Raw genomic sequence first — 18,668 nt, 5'->3', positions numbered from 1 at the left:
AGTCCAGGTCCATGGCACAAGTTAAAAGCTTCTAGACCTGTAATGTCACCTTTTGGTTGTATCTAAGTACAGTAGAGCCAAAGAGATACTTTATATCTGATACCCAGATTAGACCACCAAACATGCCAAAACAATTTGGATTTTGGGAGGGTACTTTTACATGTATTGAAGTAAGTTTAATTGCCTTAATATTTATAAGAACGAAAAGACTTCGTTCTAACCAGTCGAACAGGTCAGGAAGCAGTTGTTGTTTTTTCCTGAACCAAACAACCTTGGGCCTCTACTGCCTATTTTTGCAGCCTGACTTTTTAAAATTAAATTTATGTGGTATAGGCAGGCCTGGTTTAATCAGAATGTTATTTGGGTATTCTAGTTAGAAATGACGAGGATGTCTCTGCTACCTTTTGGAGCGTGCTTATTTTTGTAGAAGGCGAGAGGGTTGATTAACAACAGTGAAAATCAGGCTAGAAATCTGTCTTATTTTAGCATCTAGTAAGTCAGCAGAAAGATACAGATCTTGAAGAATGTCGCAAGCTGCTTTCAGAAAAGGAGGTCAACACCAAGCGCATTCAACAATTGACAGAAGAAACTGGCCGACTTAAAGCTGAAATTGCAAGGTATGTTCTAAAATTTCCTGACTCCTGTGTATCCAAGTGAGCCAATTTATAGCAAATCCCAAATTTCCAGTAGAACTGGTGATGGGAAAAGGGATTTACATCCACAGACCTTCCACTTCCCTGAACAACATACCTATTTAAACACACCTCCCTTAGTGTGGGATAACAAAGGGTTTCTTGTTTCTGGTTTTTCATTTTTCAAAAAATGATAATCAGAAGTTAAAGCTGCATTCAAAAATTAGTCCACCAGAAGCACGCTTTCTCTGCTGAGGCTCAGAACCTCCAAAGTCATGCTATTCAGAAAAACTACACATTAACAAACGTTAACCTTTAAATTAAGTTTTTGTGTTTTAAAATCAACTGCACTTGAGTGCCTCTGCGGTATAGTGCTTGTATATTCAGAAGGCACTTCAGATATACCATTGGTTAGTTGATTAATCCAGAGCACTGTATTGGGTGCTTTGGAACATATAGAAGAGATGATTTTTGCCCTAGAGGAACAGTAAGGAGAGGTTGCAGTAAAGAGATACCTTTTAGACCCTAGATGCAAGGTAATGTATTAAGTTGTATGCATATGCTTTTAAGAATAACCTCTTGGGATGGCAGAGAAAAGTGTTATGAGACTGGCATGTGCTATATTCAGTACCATTTGGCAAAACAGAACCACGAATGAGAATTTGGAACTGTTGAGTTTACTTGCATGATAGTTTAGTTCACCTCTGACGAGCTTCATTGGGTAATGGGGTGGGGCTGGGTTGTAAAATGAAGGATAATTGGCAGCCAAGCTGCTGTGCTGGGTAATACTCTGAGGTGAAGTGACAGGAAATGCAGCCCTGTAACTGTGTGGCCTGACCACTGCGGGTGAGGAAACAGCTACGGCTCAGGGTGGCGGGAAGCTTTTCAAGGAATTCTCGTTTCGGGCTTGTTAATCACGCTCTCTTCTCCCCACTCTTCTTTTCACTTTTGATTTAGATCAAATGCATCTTTGACCACTAGCCAGAACCTAATCCAAAACTTAAGGGAAGAACTAAGTAAAATACGAACTGAAAAGGAAACCCTTCAGAAGGACTTAGATGCTAAAGTAGCTGATATACAAGAGAAAGTCAAAACTATTACCCAAGTCAAGAAAATCGGCCGCAGATACAAGACTCAATATGAAGAGCTTAAGGCGCAGCATGATAAGGTATGCTTAACTTGATTTAAAGAAAACGATATTTAGAAAGTTAAACAGCACAGTTGAATGTTTTAATCTTTTATATACAACCAAATTGAAATCCATAGACTTAAAAAGTTAATTCCTTTTTCACGTAAAGAAATAAAAATTTAAATGGTCATTGTTGATGGCCTTATTTCCTCAAAGGCCTCTGCCTCATGTAAAGAACTGGCATAAGCAAAAATTCATGAACAGAAATAATTTAAAATGCTCCTCATTTTCTCTGCTTATGTTAACTGAGGTTTAAGGTTATTTCTTCATTAAACCATTGCTAATTTAGTAGCATATTCAGAAAGGTTACCTGTTTATGAATGTCAATAGTATGCCTAGGTACCAAGCACATGGAAAAGTACAACAGAGGTAAAAATCAGTATCCCTGCCCTTGTGAAATTTTTCAAATAGAGTTGTATATATGAATTGTCAGGTCTTTTACTCTGTAATGGAAAGAAAATCATATCATCTAATTATTTTCCTATAAGTAGAAACAAAGAATCAGCACCATTCTTTTAAATGATATGCTCGATTTTCTCTGAATTGTACCTATCCCTTAGTTTTAAAGCCTTTTAATCCAAAGGCATATTCTTCCTACTTTGTCAAAATCATTATTATTAACTTTTATTAAGGACTTAAAATGCTTATTGCTAAATAGGGAAAGACCCCCACCTCCCCCCCCCCCAAAAAAAAAAAAAACCAAACAAAACACATTTTATGTCATGTCTGGCTCATAAGCCCTTCCATTTTAACTGGTGGAAGTCAGACCCACATAGTTTTTGAGAGTTACCCAAACAACAACACAAAGTAAAAATTCGATAATCAAAAAATCCATGTTAAATAGTATTTGGGGGACATAGTCTTTGGACAGTTCACTGCTCCAGACACAGTTGTTGATTGCAAACTCGTAGAACTCGATTATAAGGTACTTGTTCATTCATATTAATATCTGTGTCCCCCTCTAGACTCTGTTTGTTAAGGGCAGGGAGTGTGCCTGTTAATTCCTTTGTATTGTACTCTCCCAGGCACTTAGTACGGTGCTCTGCACATACTGATGATTTTGACACCTGTCTATGTGTTTTGTTGTCTGTTTCCCCCTTCTAGACTGTGAGCCCGTTGGTGGGTAGGGACCGTCTCTATATGTTGCTGACTTGTACATCCCAAGTGCTTAGTACAGTGCTCTGCACACAGTAAGTGCTTAATAAATACGATTGAATGAATGCATGAATAGTAAGCACTCAATAAATACCATTGATTGCTTGATTGATTGGACAGGTTCATTTCCAAAGTGTAATTCTCAGCTTCTGGCTCCTCTGCCCTTCTGTGTGGGTTATCAAGCTTTAGTTCTGGACTTTCAGGAAAGAGGAGAGAGATTACCCACAGACCCCAGGACCCTGGGCGCAAAAACTTTGGGGAAATGCTCAGTCGTCGTGTTATTTTAGGTAGCTGAGACTTCAGCTCAGTCTTCAGGAGAACAGCAAGAACAGCAAGCTTCCATTCAAGAAATGCAAGAGCTCAAAGAAACCCTCAACCAAGCTGAAATGAAAACAAAATCGCTAGAGGGCCAAACAGAGAATTTACAGAAGGTAGGTGGATTTTCCAGGTAGTAGTAAGATCATTGGGTTGGGATTGTTTCCAGTTCTATCATTTATCTGCCCTTAAAAGCATATAACAGTCAGCACTATGTCACATATTTACTCGTGATCAAATAGCAATAGTGTCTACTTCACCACAACTTTGTGAAATTGAATATTTACAAAGTGAATGTCAGGATTTGCACAAGTATCCCAATCACTAAGTTTTATTGATGACAGTGCCTACTATGGGTAGGTCCTTCAGTAAATTGCACAACAGTGGTATTTGGAAAATGGTTTCTGGGGCACAGGGGGATCACATTCTCAGTTGGAGGTGGAAGTTGGCGATGGCACACACCAGAAATAATTAAAATAAACAGCAAAGAAACCCAAAAGCAAGGACAACAGTAAAAATGAGCTGTAATGCATTATGTATAAAGGAGCAGTTTTCATTTCAACGTGATGATTCAGAGTCCAAGTCACCCCCTTCTGAAGTGCCAAATATTTGGAAGGTGTGATGCAGCTCTGCTCTTTGATTCAGTGCAACGGGGCAGGGTAGGACTCTAGCCACCTCTCCCACCATCTCTTCCCACTGGGGCTTGTCATTTATCAAGCCTTAGTCTAGTGAAAGGAAAACTTGTTACGATCAATCACTTTTCCTCCCTTGCTACAGAACTATTGGAAGATGTTTAAAAACGAGCTTGAAAGATGCAAAACATCAGCTTTTTTTTTGCTTAATACACCTTTGTGAAAATGTAATGTGATCAGTCTCTGTAGATCGACATTTTTAACACCTCTACTTAAACTCGTAATTTAGCGTGTGCACTTTTAAGTACGCTGGGTGGCATTTTAAAATGCCGATAAACTCCTTGTCCTCATTGTCTGTTATCGTGGCTTGTGTCGAAAAGTAAAATATTGCCTTTGTTGTAGACGTTATCTGAAAAGGAGAGTGAAGCTAAAGGCCTGCAAGAACAGATAACACAGCTGCAGTCTGAACTTTCACGTCTTCATCAAGATCTGCAAGATAGAACTGCACTGGAGGAACAGCTCCGGCAGCAGATAACCGAAAAGGAAGAGAAGACCAGAAAGGCCCTTGTAGCTGCCAAGCAGAAAATTGCTCATATAGCAGGTAAATCAAAGCATGTGTGGGGGTGCTCTTTCTTCTTTCATATTTTAGGGTTTGAGCTTACTGGGGTGATATCTATTTTCTTTACATGCATTAAGTTATAATGCATCATGATCTATAACGTAATATTATATACATTCGAGGTAGTTTTAACACTTATCTCTTTATGATCTTTCCTCCTGTAAATTTGGGACTGAGAGACAGTGTCATCTAGCGGAAAGAGCACGGGCCTGGACATCAGAGGACCTGGGTTCCACTCCTGGCTCCTCCACTTGCCTGCTATGTGACCTTGGGCAAGTCACTAACATTTTAATTAGGATAATTTCTTTTCATGTTCATCTATTAACCATTCAACTAGATACATACCTAATTGGTGTTTCTGAATATTGTCCTGTAAGTGAATTGAAAATGATCAAATATGCCCCTTTTTAGATGATTCAATTGAGATGGTAAATATATATAGAATGATGGGGTATTTAACGCAGGATGTATGGAAACTTTTCCCGCTCGAGTAGTTCAGTGCACTTCACGGCAAAACTCATTCTTACTAAGGAGCTGAGTGCCCTTTCGATATCTTCCATTTTTAAGCAAAAGGAATGAATTCATTTATAAACATGCTCTTAAGCTTCTGACTCTGTTTAGGTGTAAAAGATCAACTGACTAAAGAAAATGAGGAGCTTAAACAAAGGAATGGTGCCTTGGATCAGCAGAAGGATGAGTTGGATGTACGTATGACTGCTCTAAAATCACAGTATGAAAGTCGCATAAGCCGCCTGGAAAGAGAGCTTAGAGAGCAGCAGGAGAGGCACCACGAACAACGAGATGAGCCTCAGGAGCCCACAAGTAAGGTAATTAAATAGAAATAACTTGGATACAAACCGGCATTCATTTGGAAGGTGGGGTGAGACGAAGCAATCTGGGGCATGGCCAACTCTGCCTCAGTTTTTCATCTGTAAAATGGGGATTCACTACCTGTTAGCCCTCCGCGTTAAACCGGTAGCCCCATGTGGGACAGGGCCTGTGTCTGGCCTGATTTTCTCATCAGCCCCAACATTTAGTACAGTACTTAGCAATTTGTAAATTTTATCAAGTACCAGACTCATCATCATTATAATGCGGCCAAGGGCCACACATCCAAAAGCATTCTTTCAAACGGGATGGGACCGGTGCATAGTGCGTGCCGGAGATGGGCGGGGGATACCTCCCACCACCACTGCAAAATCGTCGAGTCAGTGGGCCAGGGAGCCACCCAGTAAGGGAAGGAGAATCGCAAGTGGCCCGTAAGCCGCAGTTTGGCCACCTGGGATAGTGAGTAACTCTGTGGAAACAATTCTAGAGCAGCCGGCTGCTCTAGAATTGAAAGAAAAACATTTGCCATAGCTCTGGATGTTGATGCCGGTGTTACTTCATGGAATTTTAGACTCATTGTTCTGTAATATCTCAAAATGATTCATCCCATAGGTCCCTGAACAGCAGAGACAGATCACACTCAAAACCACTCCAGCTTCCGGGGAAAGAGGAATGTGAGTTACTTGTTTTGTTTGTTTGTTCGTTTGGTTTTCCAAAGCCATAGCCTTGTGCGAAGTAGCCCCATTACATCTTTTAAGCCGTGCACATTCAGTGTGTTTTCTGAGCACTTGCCTTGGTGACTCTTGGCCAGGTTTAGAAAGTTTTTTTCCAATTGAAATAATTCAGTGGAGTGCAAGTACTGAGTTGGAATTTCAAATGGGAGAAAAATCTTTCATGTGTTGTAGGATCACATCTGAATCCATATCCTGATACCATTTCCCAGAGTCTGTTTCAGGGCTTTGCACAAAGCAAGCATTGGACAAGTGCCAGAAATAATTATAAGTGTATATGATTTTAAGTCAGTGTTGCAGATAATTTGAGAAAATTGCCCACCTTCCTACCTGTTCTCAGTTTGCGACTCATTAGAAGCAGCAATCATCATCAGTGATATTTGAGCACTTACCATGTGCAGAGCTCTGTACTAAGCACTTGGGAGAGTACAGTACAACAGAGTTCGTAGATCTATTCCCTGCCCACAGTGAACTTACAGTGAAGAGATAAGATGGGTGCCCCGTTCTCTAGAGGAATGTTTAATTCAAACTGCTGAGTACATTGTTGAGGCCTGTGGGTGTTTGTCATTTCTTTACCAAAGCCACAAGTGACACACTCTCAAATCTTTAATCTTTATTTGCTTTCATTTCCTATAATTTCTGATTCCTCTTAACTTTTTAGTGACTTAAGTACAGTCTGACCTCATTAATTTGACTTTCACTTAATCCAGTGCATGATAAATTGGATTGATTTGGTCCCTATGCTTTGCTTTTACACTCTCAACTGACCTCAATTAGAGAGGTCTTTACTAATTTAAAATTTTACCTATCTACCATAGCCATGTGTTTCCACAAGGTGTAATAAATGGCTACTGCCAAAGCAACCTTATCCTTTCAACTTTTATCACCTTAAAGTAGCTTTTTTAAATCAAGTTGGCATTAGGAGTGAGAATGTTACATTTATTTGTTGCTCAGAAGCTGACTTTTGTAACTGCTTTATTTCAAGTGCCAGCACTTCAGATCCACCAACAGCCAATATCAAGCCAACTCCTGTTGTGTCCACTCCGAGCAAAGTGACCGCCGCCGCCATAGCTGGAAATAAATCAACACCTCGAGCTAGTATCCGTCCAATGGTTACACCGGCAACGGTTACCAATCCAACCACCACCCCCACAGCTACCGTGATGCCTACCACACAGGTGGAGACTCAAGAAGGTAAAGTTGGAAGAAAACCATCTCAACTTAACAATTAGCTACCGAGTCTGGTTTAAAATTGTAGCACTTACAGGTTTTTCCTGGAATGAAGACCTCAAACAGTACTTCATTATATGATATTCCAAGGTGGTCATCAGCGTTTAGTTGTGCAGTAACTCTACAATTTTAAGATTGCATTCTTGCAGTGCCAAAAAACTCACGCTGTCGGACTTATCTGGTGTGCCCTGCACGTGGGCACAAACTTTTTCTTCCGATGTTGAGGAATCACCCTAGCCAGACAGATTTGCATTGTGTGGTAAAACATACCCTATTTCCCTAACAATGTTCTAGCCAAAATGGGTAGTGAAAATATTTGCTATGGCTAAACTGTTTATTGTAGTCTACTAATTGAAAATGGCAGATTTATCCAAGAAGTGAGTCTTGCTTTAAAAGCAAGAGCATGTCTGTCTCCCCCTTATAGACTGTGAGCCCGTTGGCGAGTAGGGACCGTCTCTATATGTTGCCGACTTGTACTTCCCAAGTGCTTAGTACAGTGCTCTGCACGCAGTAAGCGTTCAATAAATACGATTGAATGAATGAATGAATAATCAGCCACCCACCAACTACAACTACTTCCTACTGGAAGGTGGTGAAAGAGCATGGAAGGCAGTTATTGATTCAGTCGTATTTATTGATTGAATTATTTATTTATTGAGCACTTACTGCGTTCAAAGCACTGTACTAAGCAGGATGAACTGAATAAGAGAATGCACTGGTGATGTCAGTGAGTGGGGAATTAGGAAATATGTAAACTGAGGGCAGTGTTCTGTTGTTCCTTCTCTGTTACCCCCCACTCCAACACCTCCACACTTTCAAGGGATGCAAACTTTTCTGCCTCAGAATTTAAGCACTTATATCAGATTGAGTGTTTTCCACAAGTATATTGTCACTTCATTTGGAACAAGGTTACTTCAGTCAACCGGTCGAATTTACTGAGCACTTATTGTGTGCAGAGCACTGTACTAAGCACTTGGGAGAATGCAACACAACAATGTAACAGATATGTTCCCTGCCCACCATGGGCGTAAGGTCTATAGGATGAGCTTGCAGTCTAGAGGTTACTTTAATATGCTTCAACCAAGCTGGACCCCCAGATTTTGTATTTTTACAAGAAAAACTTTGAGTGACTTCAACTTAACCTCATTTCTTACCTTCTAAAAATTAAAAATTGGATGGTAACTTTTTTTAATGGTATTTGTTAAGCGCCTACTATGCACAAAGCATAGAAGTGCAACTTTTCCATCAAGTGTAATTTTGTGTATAACTTATTATCCAGGCATGGTTCTGATTACCTCTGTAGTTATTTTTGAAAAGATAAGTGAATAGAAAAATGAAGAAAAGCATTGAAAGTTGTAGGGATATTATTACTTGGGTTGTCATTTAAAAAAAAATGAGTAAATAGAAAAATGAAAATATTGAAAGCTGTATTCGTTCATTCAACCATATTTATTGAGCGCTTACTGTGTGCGAAGCACTGTATTAAGAACTTGGGAGAGTACAGTATAACAATAAACAGAACACATTCCCGGCCCATAACGTACTTATGGTCTGGAGGGGGAGACATTAAAGTAAGAATAAATTTCAGATCTTTAAGTGCGGTGGGACTGGGAGAGGAGGTTGAATAAAACTGTAGTGACCCCAGCCTTGCCTTTCAGCCATCCAGTCAGAGGGGCCTGTGGAGCACGTTCCGGTCTTTGGAAGTACAAGTGGATCGGTCCGTTCTACCAGTCCTAATGTCCAGCCCCCCATCTCTCAGCCCATCTTGACAGTTCAGCAGCAGACCCAAGCTACAGCTTTTGTGCAGCCCACTCAGCAGAGTCTCCCTCAGATGGAGCCGGCCAGCCAAGAACTCTCCCCCAGCATTGTGGAAGTGGTACAGAGCTCACCGATCGAGAGACCCTCAACTTCCACAGCCGTATTCGGCACAGGTTAGTTTAGCCCGCAAGATGAAAATCAGATGGCCGGCTATCTTGTGCTACCGGTAGGAACCCTTAATCCTAGCTTCCCTTTTCACATTTCCTCTTTCAGGAAAAGCCTGAATTTCTAAGAATGTGTTGGCTTTTTATTAATATTGGTTTGCTATTCATTCATTCAATTGTAATTGTGTTTATCGAGCGCTTTCCGTGTACAAAGCACTGGATTAAGTGTCTGAGAGAGTAGAGTAACAAAAAGCAGACACATTCCCTGGTTTTTGGGATTAATGAATTGTTGTGAGGTTACTTGAAAGACTGAGGCAATGGTTGAATGTACCATAATTTCTGGGTGCCTGTGGCCCACTGAAGAGAAAATACTATTCTGGCTTTTAACTTTCAAGTTTAATGCCAACTTGACTTTAAAAAGCTACTTTAAGGTGATAAAAGCTGGAAAGGATAAGGTTGCTTTGGCAGTAGCCATTTATTACACATTCTCAGAAGAATGTCCGCTCCTGGTAATCATGAGAAATATTGGAAAAGATTACTCTGACTTTATCAAAAACAAGAAGAATGCTTTTTTTTTGAGGCGTAGACTGCCTTTTATTTGTTTCCTTGTTAATATGCTTTAAGAACAACTGTGTCCCAAAGTTTGGAAGTCACTAGTACAGAAACTGTGGTGTTAATTCTTTATTGTGTTTAACCTTAATAACCAAATCAATTTATTGAAGGAAATTCCCATATGTGCTATTTCCAAATGAAGCATGTATTTTTACCAACTCTTAATTGTGAACGGTGTATTTCAAAGTTTCAGCCACCCCAAGTTCTTCCTTGCCGAAGCGCGCCCGAGAGGAGGAAGATGAGAGCACAATTGAAAACTCAGACCAAATCTCCGAGGAAACAGTGGATCTTCCTCTTCCGAAGAAATTGAAAAGCGTGCCTCCTGTAGGAACTGAGGTATGTGGCAAATAGTGTCATGTAACGGGATGTGTTAAAACTATTTATGCATTTAAAGTGGTTGGGGGAGTATACAAGTTAGGGGGTACTCGTCTTACATGAATCGTCTTTTAGCGTTTGTTGTAACACTGATGTTGAGTGGGATGTCATCACCATTTTGAGATAAATATACAAAGGGACTTCTACCAAGGAGTGTTCCCTGAGTACCTGCAGTAGATATTTCCCATGTTTATCTTGGAAATAGAGGGCTTAAAGTGGGGAATTTGATAAATGGGACATCTTGTATGAAAATTAGCTTTGGGGAGGTCAATTTACGTTCATGAAACGAAACTCAAATGATTTCTGATCTTAGTTAAAATTGAATGCCATGGGAATAGGATCCTTATGGGCCCCAAATATGATTTTATTATAAAGAATAATTAAAATGGTTCTGGGATTTTATGTACTTCTGTGGCTGCTTATAAGACAGATTCTACAACCTAACCTATTGGAATCTCACTTGTATTAATGGCATTAAGAAAGTTTTATGCTCTTAGCTTTAATGATGTAGCGGAACTAAATGTTTAATGACCAAATTACCCTATGACTAAATGGTCCAAATTTTTCCAAATGCCCAGTTTGCGGTTGAGCGCTTAATTTGTTCCAGAGTGGCACGCCCCTCATGATGGTATTAATTTCGGCTTTTCTGTTCCAAAGAAATTGGTTATGTGAGTAGACTGCAGCTTGCCTATTGGCATTTTAGTTGTCCTTTCTACAGTCGAGATGCCCTGTGCAGCTCTAAAACTTTTGGCCTTCCTTTTTACGTACTTCGCCCAAAGCGCATTGGCTGCCTGCCCCAATTTTTTCCTAAATCACATGTTTCAAATCCCTGCTAATTAAAATTATAGTGAAATCTTCCTCTTTTATGCTGTGGTAGTTTGGGTGTGCAGTTGTTTCATCTTTGCTGCGTTTTTATTATTTCCCTTTAAGAGTTTCAAAAATTAGAGAAGGAGCAATGAATATTTGGAGTGCAATCTATATGCTTTATCATGTGATCATTTTAGGAGGATGTTATGGCGGAAGAAAGCACTGATGGGGAAGTAGAGACTCAAACCTTCAATCAAGATTCCCAAGATTCCATTGGAGAAGTAAGTAAAACACAAGTCAATTTTACTATTGCTGCTGTCCTGCAAGAGGTGAATTTGATGTTGTCACTAGTTCCAGCGGTTCGATCTGAGAGGCTGTGAACACTTGTTGGGAAGATTTACTAGTTAGAATTTTAACTGCTCTTATTTCTGGTATATTGCAAACCTGTTAAAGCCAGCTGGGAGCACTGTGACTCAGCCTCCCCTCTTCATGGCTTCAAACTTAAAAATTCTCTCATCTTGCTGCTATTTTGCCTTTGATAGTTTTGTGTATCCCTATTTGCTTTCCGTACGCAAACTCCAATGCATTTATTTTTAGTATTTTTTTCATTTTGTTACCAGATCTGTATTCTTCTCTTTTGAGAGTATACAGGTTGTAGAATTTGTCCTAAATTGGTGAATCATAACTGTACTGACGCATCATTTTATCAGAATAAACCGAAGGGGTAACCATGGAATTTGTTCCTCTGGGAGATTTTTACAGATCAGAAATGTTAGTGGTTTCCAGAAAGGATCAGAACAATTTAGGGCTGAGTACACCATAGTAGATTAAGAGAAGAAAAGTAGATAATACGGCTATTGAGTGGATATTAAAGAGCAATGACAAAAAGCGATGCTACTATGCATCCTTATTGCTTAGGGTTGAGTAATCTAATATTTCTAACAAACTGCTCTTAATCTAAGCCTTTCTTCAAACCACCAGACACAGATAACCCTCTCATCCACATGTATTGAACGTCTGCTATGTACTTAGTACTGTACTAGGCACCTGGGGTTACACAGTACATTTCTTTCTGCCATAACCTGCGTTTTTCATTACATGTTTTCACAGAAGCATGAAGACAGAATTTGGGAACTTTCTTCCCACAGCATGAACCTGTGTGGAAACAGAGATTGTGATGAGTCAGTAGTACTTATTGAGTGCAGAGCAGTAAAATAAGTGCTTGAGAGAGTTCGAGAGAGTTAGTAGATGTGATCACCCCTGCCCTCAAGGAGTTTACCTCCCACGTTCCACGAGAGCTGAATATAGAAGCAAAAGTTGCAGTCCCTGTTTGCCGGGAGCTAGCCATCTAGTGATGGGAGGAGTGGACTCAATTTGCCGACATCAATCAATCAGTGGAATTTGTCAAGCACTTACTGTGGGTACAGCATATGCTAGGTTAAAGAGCAAAAACACAGACACAAATGATAAAACTAGGAACGGGCAATTAAATATAAATGTAAGGTAGCAGAGTGACTCACTGTTGGCTTTAAGACATTCCATCAGCTCTCTTCCCCCACCGAACGTATATCCTCACTCCTTACTACAGCCCAGCCCACACACTTTGTCCTCGAATACCACCTGCTCACTGTGGTTCCCTCTCCTCTCTCTCACGCCATCAACCCTTGGTCATGCTCTCCTTGCCTTTATCTCCCCCTCTAGACTGTAAATTTGTTTGGGGCAGGGAATATGTTTGCCGACACTGTGTACCCTCCCAAGCACTTAGTACAGTGCTCTGCACATAGTAAGCACTCAATAAATTGATTCCCACCTTCAAAGCCTAAGTGCACGTCTCCAGGAAGCTAATCTTTTCATCTCTCCAACCCATTTCTCTCCTTAGTGCATTACCTATATACGTGAGTCCTTACCCTGTAAGCACTTGAGTTTTCACTGTGACCTCACCCTCACAACAGTTGCATGCATATCTCTATATCCAGTTGCTTCCCTTAACTGTAATTTATTTTAGTCCTCGTCTCCCCCACTAGAATGTATGCTCCTGGTGGGCAGAGATTTTTGTGTATTGTATTGTGCTTTCCCAAGTGCTTACTACAGTGCTCTGCACAAAGTGCTCAGTAAATACCGTGGACTGATTGGGGCCAACCCAATTTGCTTGTATCCACCCCAGGGCTTATTACAGTGCATGCCACATAGCGCTTAAAATGCCATTGTTATTATTATTATTATTATTATCATTATTATTATTATTATTATTATTACAGTTATTAGGTGGCTGATGGGATGTCATCACCAGGGTGGTGAGGATTAATCAAAGCCAAGTGAATCCAGCATACATCCACATAACACAATGCACATAATATTTTTGAGATCAAATAAATCCAAGTCATTTGCCACTCATACCGCAATGTTTTCTAAAATCATTTTCATTATCAGGAGATTTTACCATGCATAGTTTTAAAGTTACTTCTAACAGCGGTTTTGAGACAAATTGTGCTGATATTTTTTTCTGTGCTGTCATGGGTAATCTTTCATAAAATATCATTAGCTGAAGATGTATTTCGGTAGCATTACCAAAACAAGAGTAGTTTTGGCAGAAAGTCCCCCCACAGTCAAAAACAGACATTTTTCTTTTGAATCCTGGTATTCTCAAATGAGAATAGTTTTTCAAAAACCACTGTTAACGTATTTGAAAGAAAGAGCCATCACACTAACTAGATTGCACACATCTTAAGTTTCGTTTCACATGTTTTCCTTCACTTACGCCATTTGTGGCCTTAGAAAAATAACTTGGAGGTTTTGCAGGAGTAACTGAAATAACATTGGCTTTCTTTCAGAGGCACGTGTTTTAAATACTGATTATACAATTTAAAAATCTGCCTTTCTGCTCAAGTGCTGATGTTGTTTGGAGTGAACTGGGTTCTTAAAAATAAGTATTAAGTATTCCAATTTCAACTGATTTTTGTGTTTGCATTCCAAGGGAATCTCCCAGGGAGACTACACACCCATGGAGGACACTGAAGAAAATTCTCAATCTCTTCCATTGGATCTTGGGCCTCAGTCAGAACAACAGACAACTACATCATCCCAAGATGGCCAGCCCAAAGGAGATGATGTTATTGTAATTGACAGTGATGACGAAGATGATGACGATGAGGAAAACGATGGCGAGCAAGAGGTAAGCATGAGCAGCTGAGTCAGACTAAAGAGATATGAAGTTACCACCATTGGCCTGACGTCATGGTGATCGATTGGTCCAGAACTCACAGACTTCTTTTCCTTCCTTTTTCATTTTAAAATTATATACTGTTGAACTCGGTACTTTTGTTATACATTTTCATTACATGTTTTTAATAGGATATTGTTAGGGAATTAGGGAAATTCTTCTGATAATACTTGCCTGTGTAGATAGGATGTGATTTTCCTGTCCGTGGTGTACGTGTCTGATGTTACACAAGGTTCTCGGCCTTAAGTCCTGGCTGAAATACCCCCTGGAATCACTCCAGGAGTGCCAGGGCCCCTGTTAGTTTTGCTGGCCCCTAAAGCCTTCTAGTTCTTTCCTTCCTCTTCTCCTCTAGCCCCTACTGCAGACAGTCACCAAGATGAGAGATCTTGATAACACTTATATAGAATTCTTAATCTGGTAACAAAGCAATTCCTGTTCAAATGCCTTTACTTTGCTCCAATAGTTTTCCCCCACAGTTTTCCCTCTGTTCTTTCCTGTAGACATCCTCAGGCCTACTGGGTCCTTCCCCTTCTTCTCTTGCGGCATCCCAAGTTCCTGTGTTACCCTCTCTGTGTCTTTTCTCCCCTTGAGGGGCAGGAGCCTCACTCTAGAGTCCTGGCTCTGGACCCTGAAACTTCAAGGTATCCTGACCCCTCACCCTGGATCATCTCCGAGCCCTTCCTGTGCCCTGTGTCCCATCCAGTATCACTGCCCAGAGCTTTCCCTGTGTCCTCCTGTCCCAGGCACACAGCTCTTGCCTGAAGATGCCCGAGGGTCTTCTCCAGTTACCTGTCTTCCCCCCACCACCACCATTTCCCCTTTGGGAGGGGCCCAGGGAGTAACTTCTGGCTTCGTCTTCCCTCCTCCTAAGAGAATTCAGTACATGATTAAGTGCAGGACTTCTGTCGTGGCAGAATTAGGAACATTTTTGGACTGCTGAACCCTTAGGAATTTACTCTGCACTCATTTCAGCTTGAACTTCATTAATAAATATATGTTGTTGGCAAGGCCACAAGATCTGTCCCTAGTGACCAGAAAACCCTTAAACATGTAGTCTGTGGGCTCTGTTTTTAGGAAACAAATCCCCCTGGTCCCTTTTGACCAAAGCTGCTGGAGCATAGCCTGAGCTTCCAGCTTGGTTCTTCTAGCTTGAAATCACAGGGGCAGGAGTCATCGCTCCGCTCGGCTCCTTCTGTTAAAGGGACTCATTTTAGTTTCTGCAACCTTCACTCCTTTCACTCATAACCACATTTGGGAACCATACAAATGGAATTTCTCCAGTGTCATGACCTGTGACTACTTCATTCATTCATTCAGTCGTATTTATTGAGCGCTTACTGTGTGCAGAGCACTGTACTGAGTGCTTGGGAAGTACAAGTTGGCAACGTATAGAGACGGTCCCTACCCAACAGTGGGCTCACAGTCTAGAGGGGGAGACAATGAGGACCTCTAAATTTTGATATACATGTGACAGTCTGTAACATTGTAAACCAAAAAGCGTTCAGATTGATTTTCTCATTTTAGTTTCTTGTCTTCACGAGCCATTTTTGTGATGTTAATCCACTAGTCCCTCTGTATATTTAGTGCCCACAAAAAAATGGGTTTCTTGGTCTGCGTGACTGATTTTTGGATCCAGGTTGGGTTGTTGGGTTTCTGGGATTGATAAAATATAGCGAAATGGTGAGTTCCTCCAGGACACACTTATTGGATTTGGTTGATTTCCATTAGCCCAGATAGTTTCATCTCTCCCAATAGCTAACTTGTCTATAAATACATTTGGGTCCCTTATCCACCCATATTTCTCTCATTCATTCCTGATCAGTTGTAGCAATCAGAATTCTCAAAAGACTCTCCTTTATTAGGCTGTGATGCAAAACCTCGTATACATTCATCATTGTATTCTCTGTGAGTTTAGTCACTTGATTCGCCTATGTATTTTAGCTTTCCAAGTTGTGCAGGGGTTTTTGCAGCTGCACTTTCATAATTTTGACCTTTCTGACCTTCACTTTGCTCTCCTTCTCGAGCAATATTGTCTTCTCAGTTTCTGATTACTTTTCTGTTCACCATTTCTATTTCACATATCCAATGTGGGATTTTTTTCCATAGGATTATGAAGATGAGGAGGAAGATGAAGATGATGACGATGAAGACACAGGAATGGGAGATGAGGGTGAAGATAGTAATGAAGGAACTGGTAGTGCAGATGGCAACGATGGATATGAAGCTGATGATGCCGAGGTAAGGTCTGGTTCTACCTAGATTTTCAGGGCCTAATTTAGGGTATCTGGTTTTATGTCCTGGTTGTAGTTGCCTCTTGGCTTTTGGGAAACAATTGTTGCCTTCCAACACTACTAAGGAGCAAATTTAATGTATTTGATTCTGGTATAGCATGGGGTTCACATTATTTTTATATATATGGAATTAAAGCACTTACTATGTTTCAAAGACTATTCCAAGTGCTGGGGTAAATACAAGTTACTTAGGTCAGACCCTGCCCCGCATGAGGCTCACAGTGTAGTAGTAGGGGGAGTAGATTTTTAATCCCCATTTTACAGTTGAAGAAACTGAGGCACAGAGAAGTTGTGACTTGCCTAAGGTCATACAGCTAGCAATTAGCAAGTCCCAAATTAGAACCCAGGTCCTCTGCTTCCAAGGCCTATGCTCTTTCCACTAGGCCATGCTGCTTTATGACAAACTTTGCATTATATACAGCTCACATTGTAGTTCATGCACCTTGGCTGATGCTTCATGGATTAATCATATCGAGCCCTTTGTGCAAGCACTGTACTGAGTGCTTGGGAGAGTACAGTACAGTTGGTAATAGAAATAATGATGATGGTGGTATTTGTTAAACGCTTACTACGTGCCAGGCATTTTAGGCATGGTCCCTGCCCTCAAGGAACTTAGAACCTAGCAGGACGTTGACATTAAAATTAAATTATAGATAAGAGAAGCAACCAAGTATAAGGATGGGAGCATAAGTACTGTGGGGGTGGGATGAATACCAAAGTGCTGAGAGGATGGGACTAAGTGCAAGGATGAAGCAGTAGGGAGTGGAAATAGGGAGAGTAGTCAGGGAAGACTTCCTTTAGGAGGGATGATGTGATTAGGATTTTGAAGGAGTGCCGGTCAGTCACATATGGAGGGGGAGAGAGTGACTGAGCAAAGACAAGAACGAGGCCCAGGGAGTAGGTTGGTCTTAGAGGAGAAAAGGACCTAGAAGAGGCCTAGCTGCTAAGACACTTTCTACATCTACCCCAGTACATAGAGCAGGGCTTGCCCATGATAAATTGTTGTTATTATCATCATTATTTATTTCCATTATTATGAGCCTTATAACTTGAAGGATTAGCCAGGGTGCAATAATGCCACATTTTAGTGAAACGTTGAAATGTTTAAAGATTGAAAAGTTTTAAGCGTTGAAATGTTTAGGGTTTTTTTTCATAAATTCCATAATTTCATTGAAGTGTACCAGTTTACTTCAGAGCGCTGGCAAATCTCGTTCTCTGTGAAGCAAGGCAAAAATCATTTCTGTTGTCACCTTTATGTACCAAACTGTACAAAACCTATATTTCATTTTCTGTTGTGTAGATTGGTAGATATGGGGCTTGAGGGAACAGTAATTAAAGCTGAATGGAGATAGATGACTAAGAATTCTGAAAGAAAGAAGCACAGCTACAAATGGTTTTTTCAGGGTTTGAAACCTGTGATCCAGAATTCAGTTTTTGAAAATTTGCTTTTGACTGATCTGCTCATTTCAAGTGTTGTGCATTTTTCACTTGGTCATAGAGGGGTTTTCTATTTTAGGGCGGTGATGGCACGGATCCTGGCACAGAAACGGAGGAAAGCCTGGGCGGTGGAGAAAGCAATCAGCGGGCTGCAGATTCTCAAAATAGTGGTGAGATCAAAAGGCACTTCTAGATGCTTCTATTTGTGTCCTTTCATTATTGTATTGTACTCTCCCAAGCGCTTAGTACAGTGCTGTGCACACAGTAAGCGCTCAATAAATACCATTGAATGAATTTGGACTTGGAAAAAGTGCTTGAATCGCTTAAGACCTGCTAGATGGCAACAGCTGGATTCATTCAAAATTATTGTCAGATGTGGAAAAGTCAGTTTAGTGACAAATCCTTATTGCAACAAGGCCACGGACTGTTGATGTTGACAAATGCTGAAGAAAGCAAACTGGCAGTACTGGTATTTGCCGAGCAAATAATCAGAGGTGCCTTTGTAGGTCAGGGCATTACCTCATCAATACCTGTCTGCTGCTCTGTTGCAACTTAGTGTAATTCCAGGAGAATCAAGACCTTAATCAGAAATGAGACATTCCTTCATAGCCAAACTGTCTTCGGATGTAATCGTACCAATTCAAGAAGTTTTTCCCCCTTTTGTCGGGCAGAA

At 40.6% G+C, this 18,668-nt stretch overlaps 1 protein-coding gene across 2 annotated transcripts in view; it reads left to right on the top strand.

The window, feature by feature from the left end:
• TPR (translocated promoter region, nuclear basket protein) overlaps positions 1-18,668 on the top strand; it is a 55,757-nt gene that overhangs the window by 28,129 nt on the left and 8,960 nt on the right. For both annotated transcript variants that reach the window (XM_038757717.1, XM_038757716.1), the window contains exons 30-42: positions 487-617; positions 1,590-1,800; positions 3,264-3,407; positions 4,326-4,524; positions 5,164-5,369; positions 5,983-6,044; positions 7,087-7,295; positions 8,990-9,262; positions 10,053-10,201; positions 11,245-11,328; positions 14,022-14,219; positions 16,374-16,505; positions 18,075-18,165. In XM_038757717.1, coding sequence (XP_038613645.1) covers positions 487-617; positions 1,590-1,800; positions 3,264-3,407; positions 4,326-4,524; positions 5,164-5,369; positions 5,983-6,044; positions 7,087-7,295; positions 8,990-9,262; positions 10,053-10,201; positions 11,245-11,328; positions 14,022-14,219; positions 16,374-16,505; positions 18,075-18,165 — 2,089 coding nt within the window. The remainder of the gene's footprint in view (positions 1-486; positions 618-1,589; positions 1,801-3,263; positions 3,408-4,325; positions 4,525-5,163; positions 5,370-5,982; positions 6,045-7,086; positions 7,296-8,989; positions 9,263-10,052; positions 10,202-11,244; positions 11,329-14,021; positions 14,220-16,373; positions 16,506-18,074; positions 18,166-18,668) is intronic.

Source organism: Tachyglossus aculeatus, chromosome 16 (genome assembly GCF_015852505.1).
Source record: "Tachyglossus aculeatus isolate mTacAcu1 chromosome 16, mTacAcu1.pri, whole genome shotgun sequence".
NCBI lineage: Eukaryota > Metazoa > Chordata > Mammalia > Monotremata > Tachyglossidae > Tachyglossus > Tachyglossus aculeatus.
This window is presented reverse-complemented; position numbering and strand designations above follow the sequence as displayed.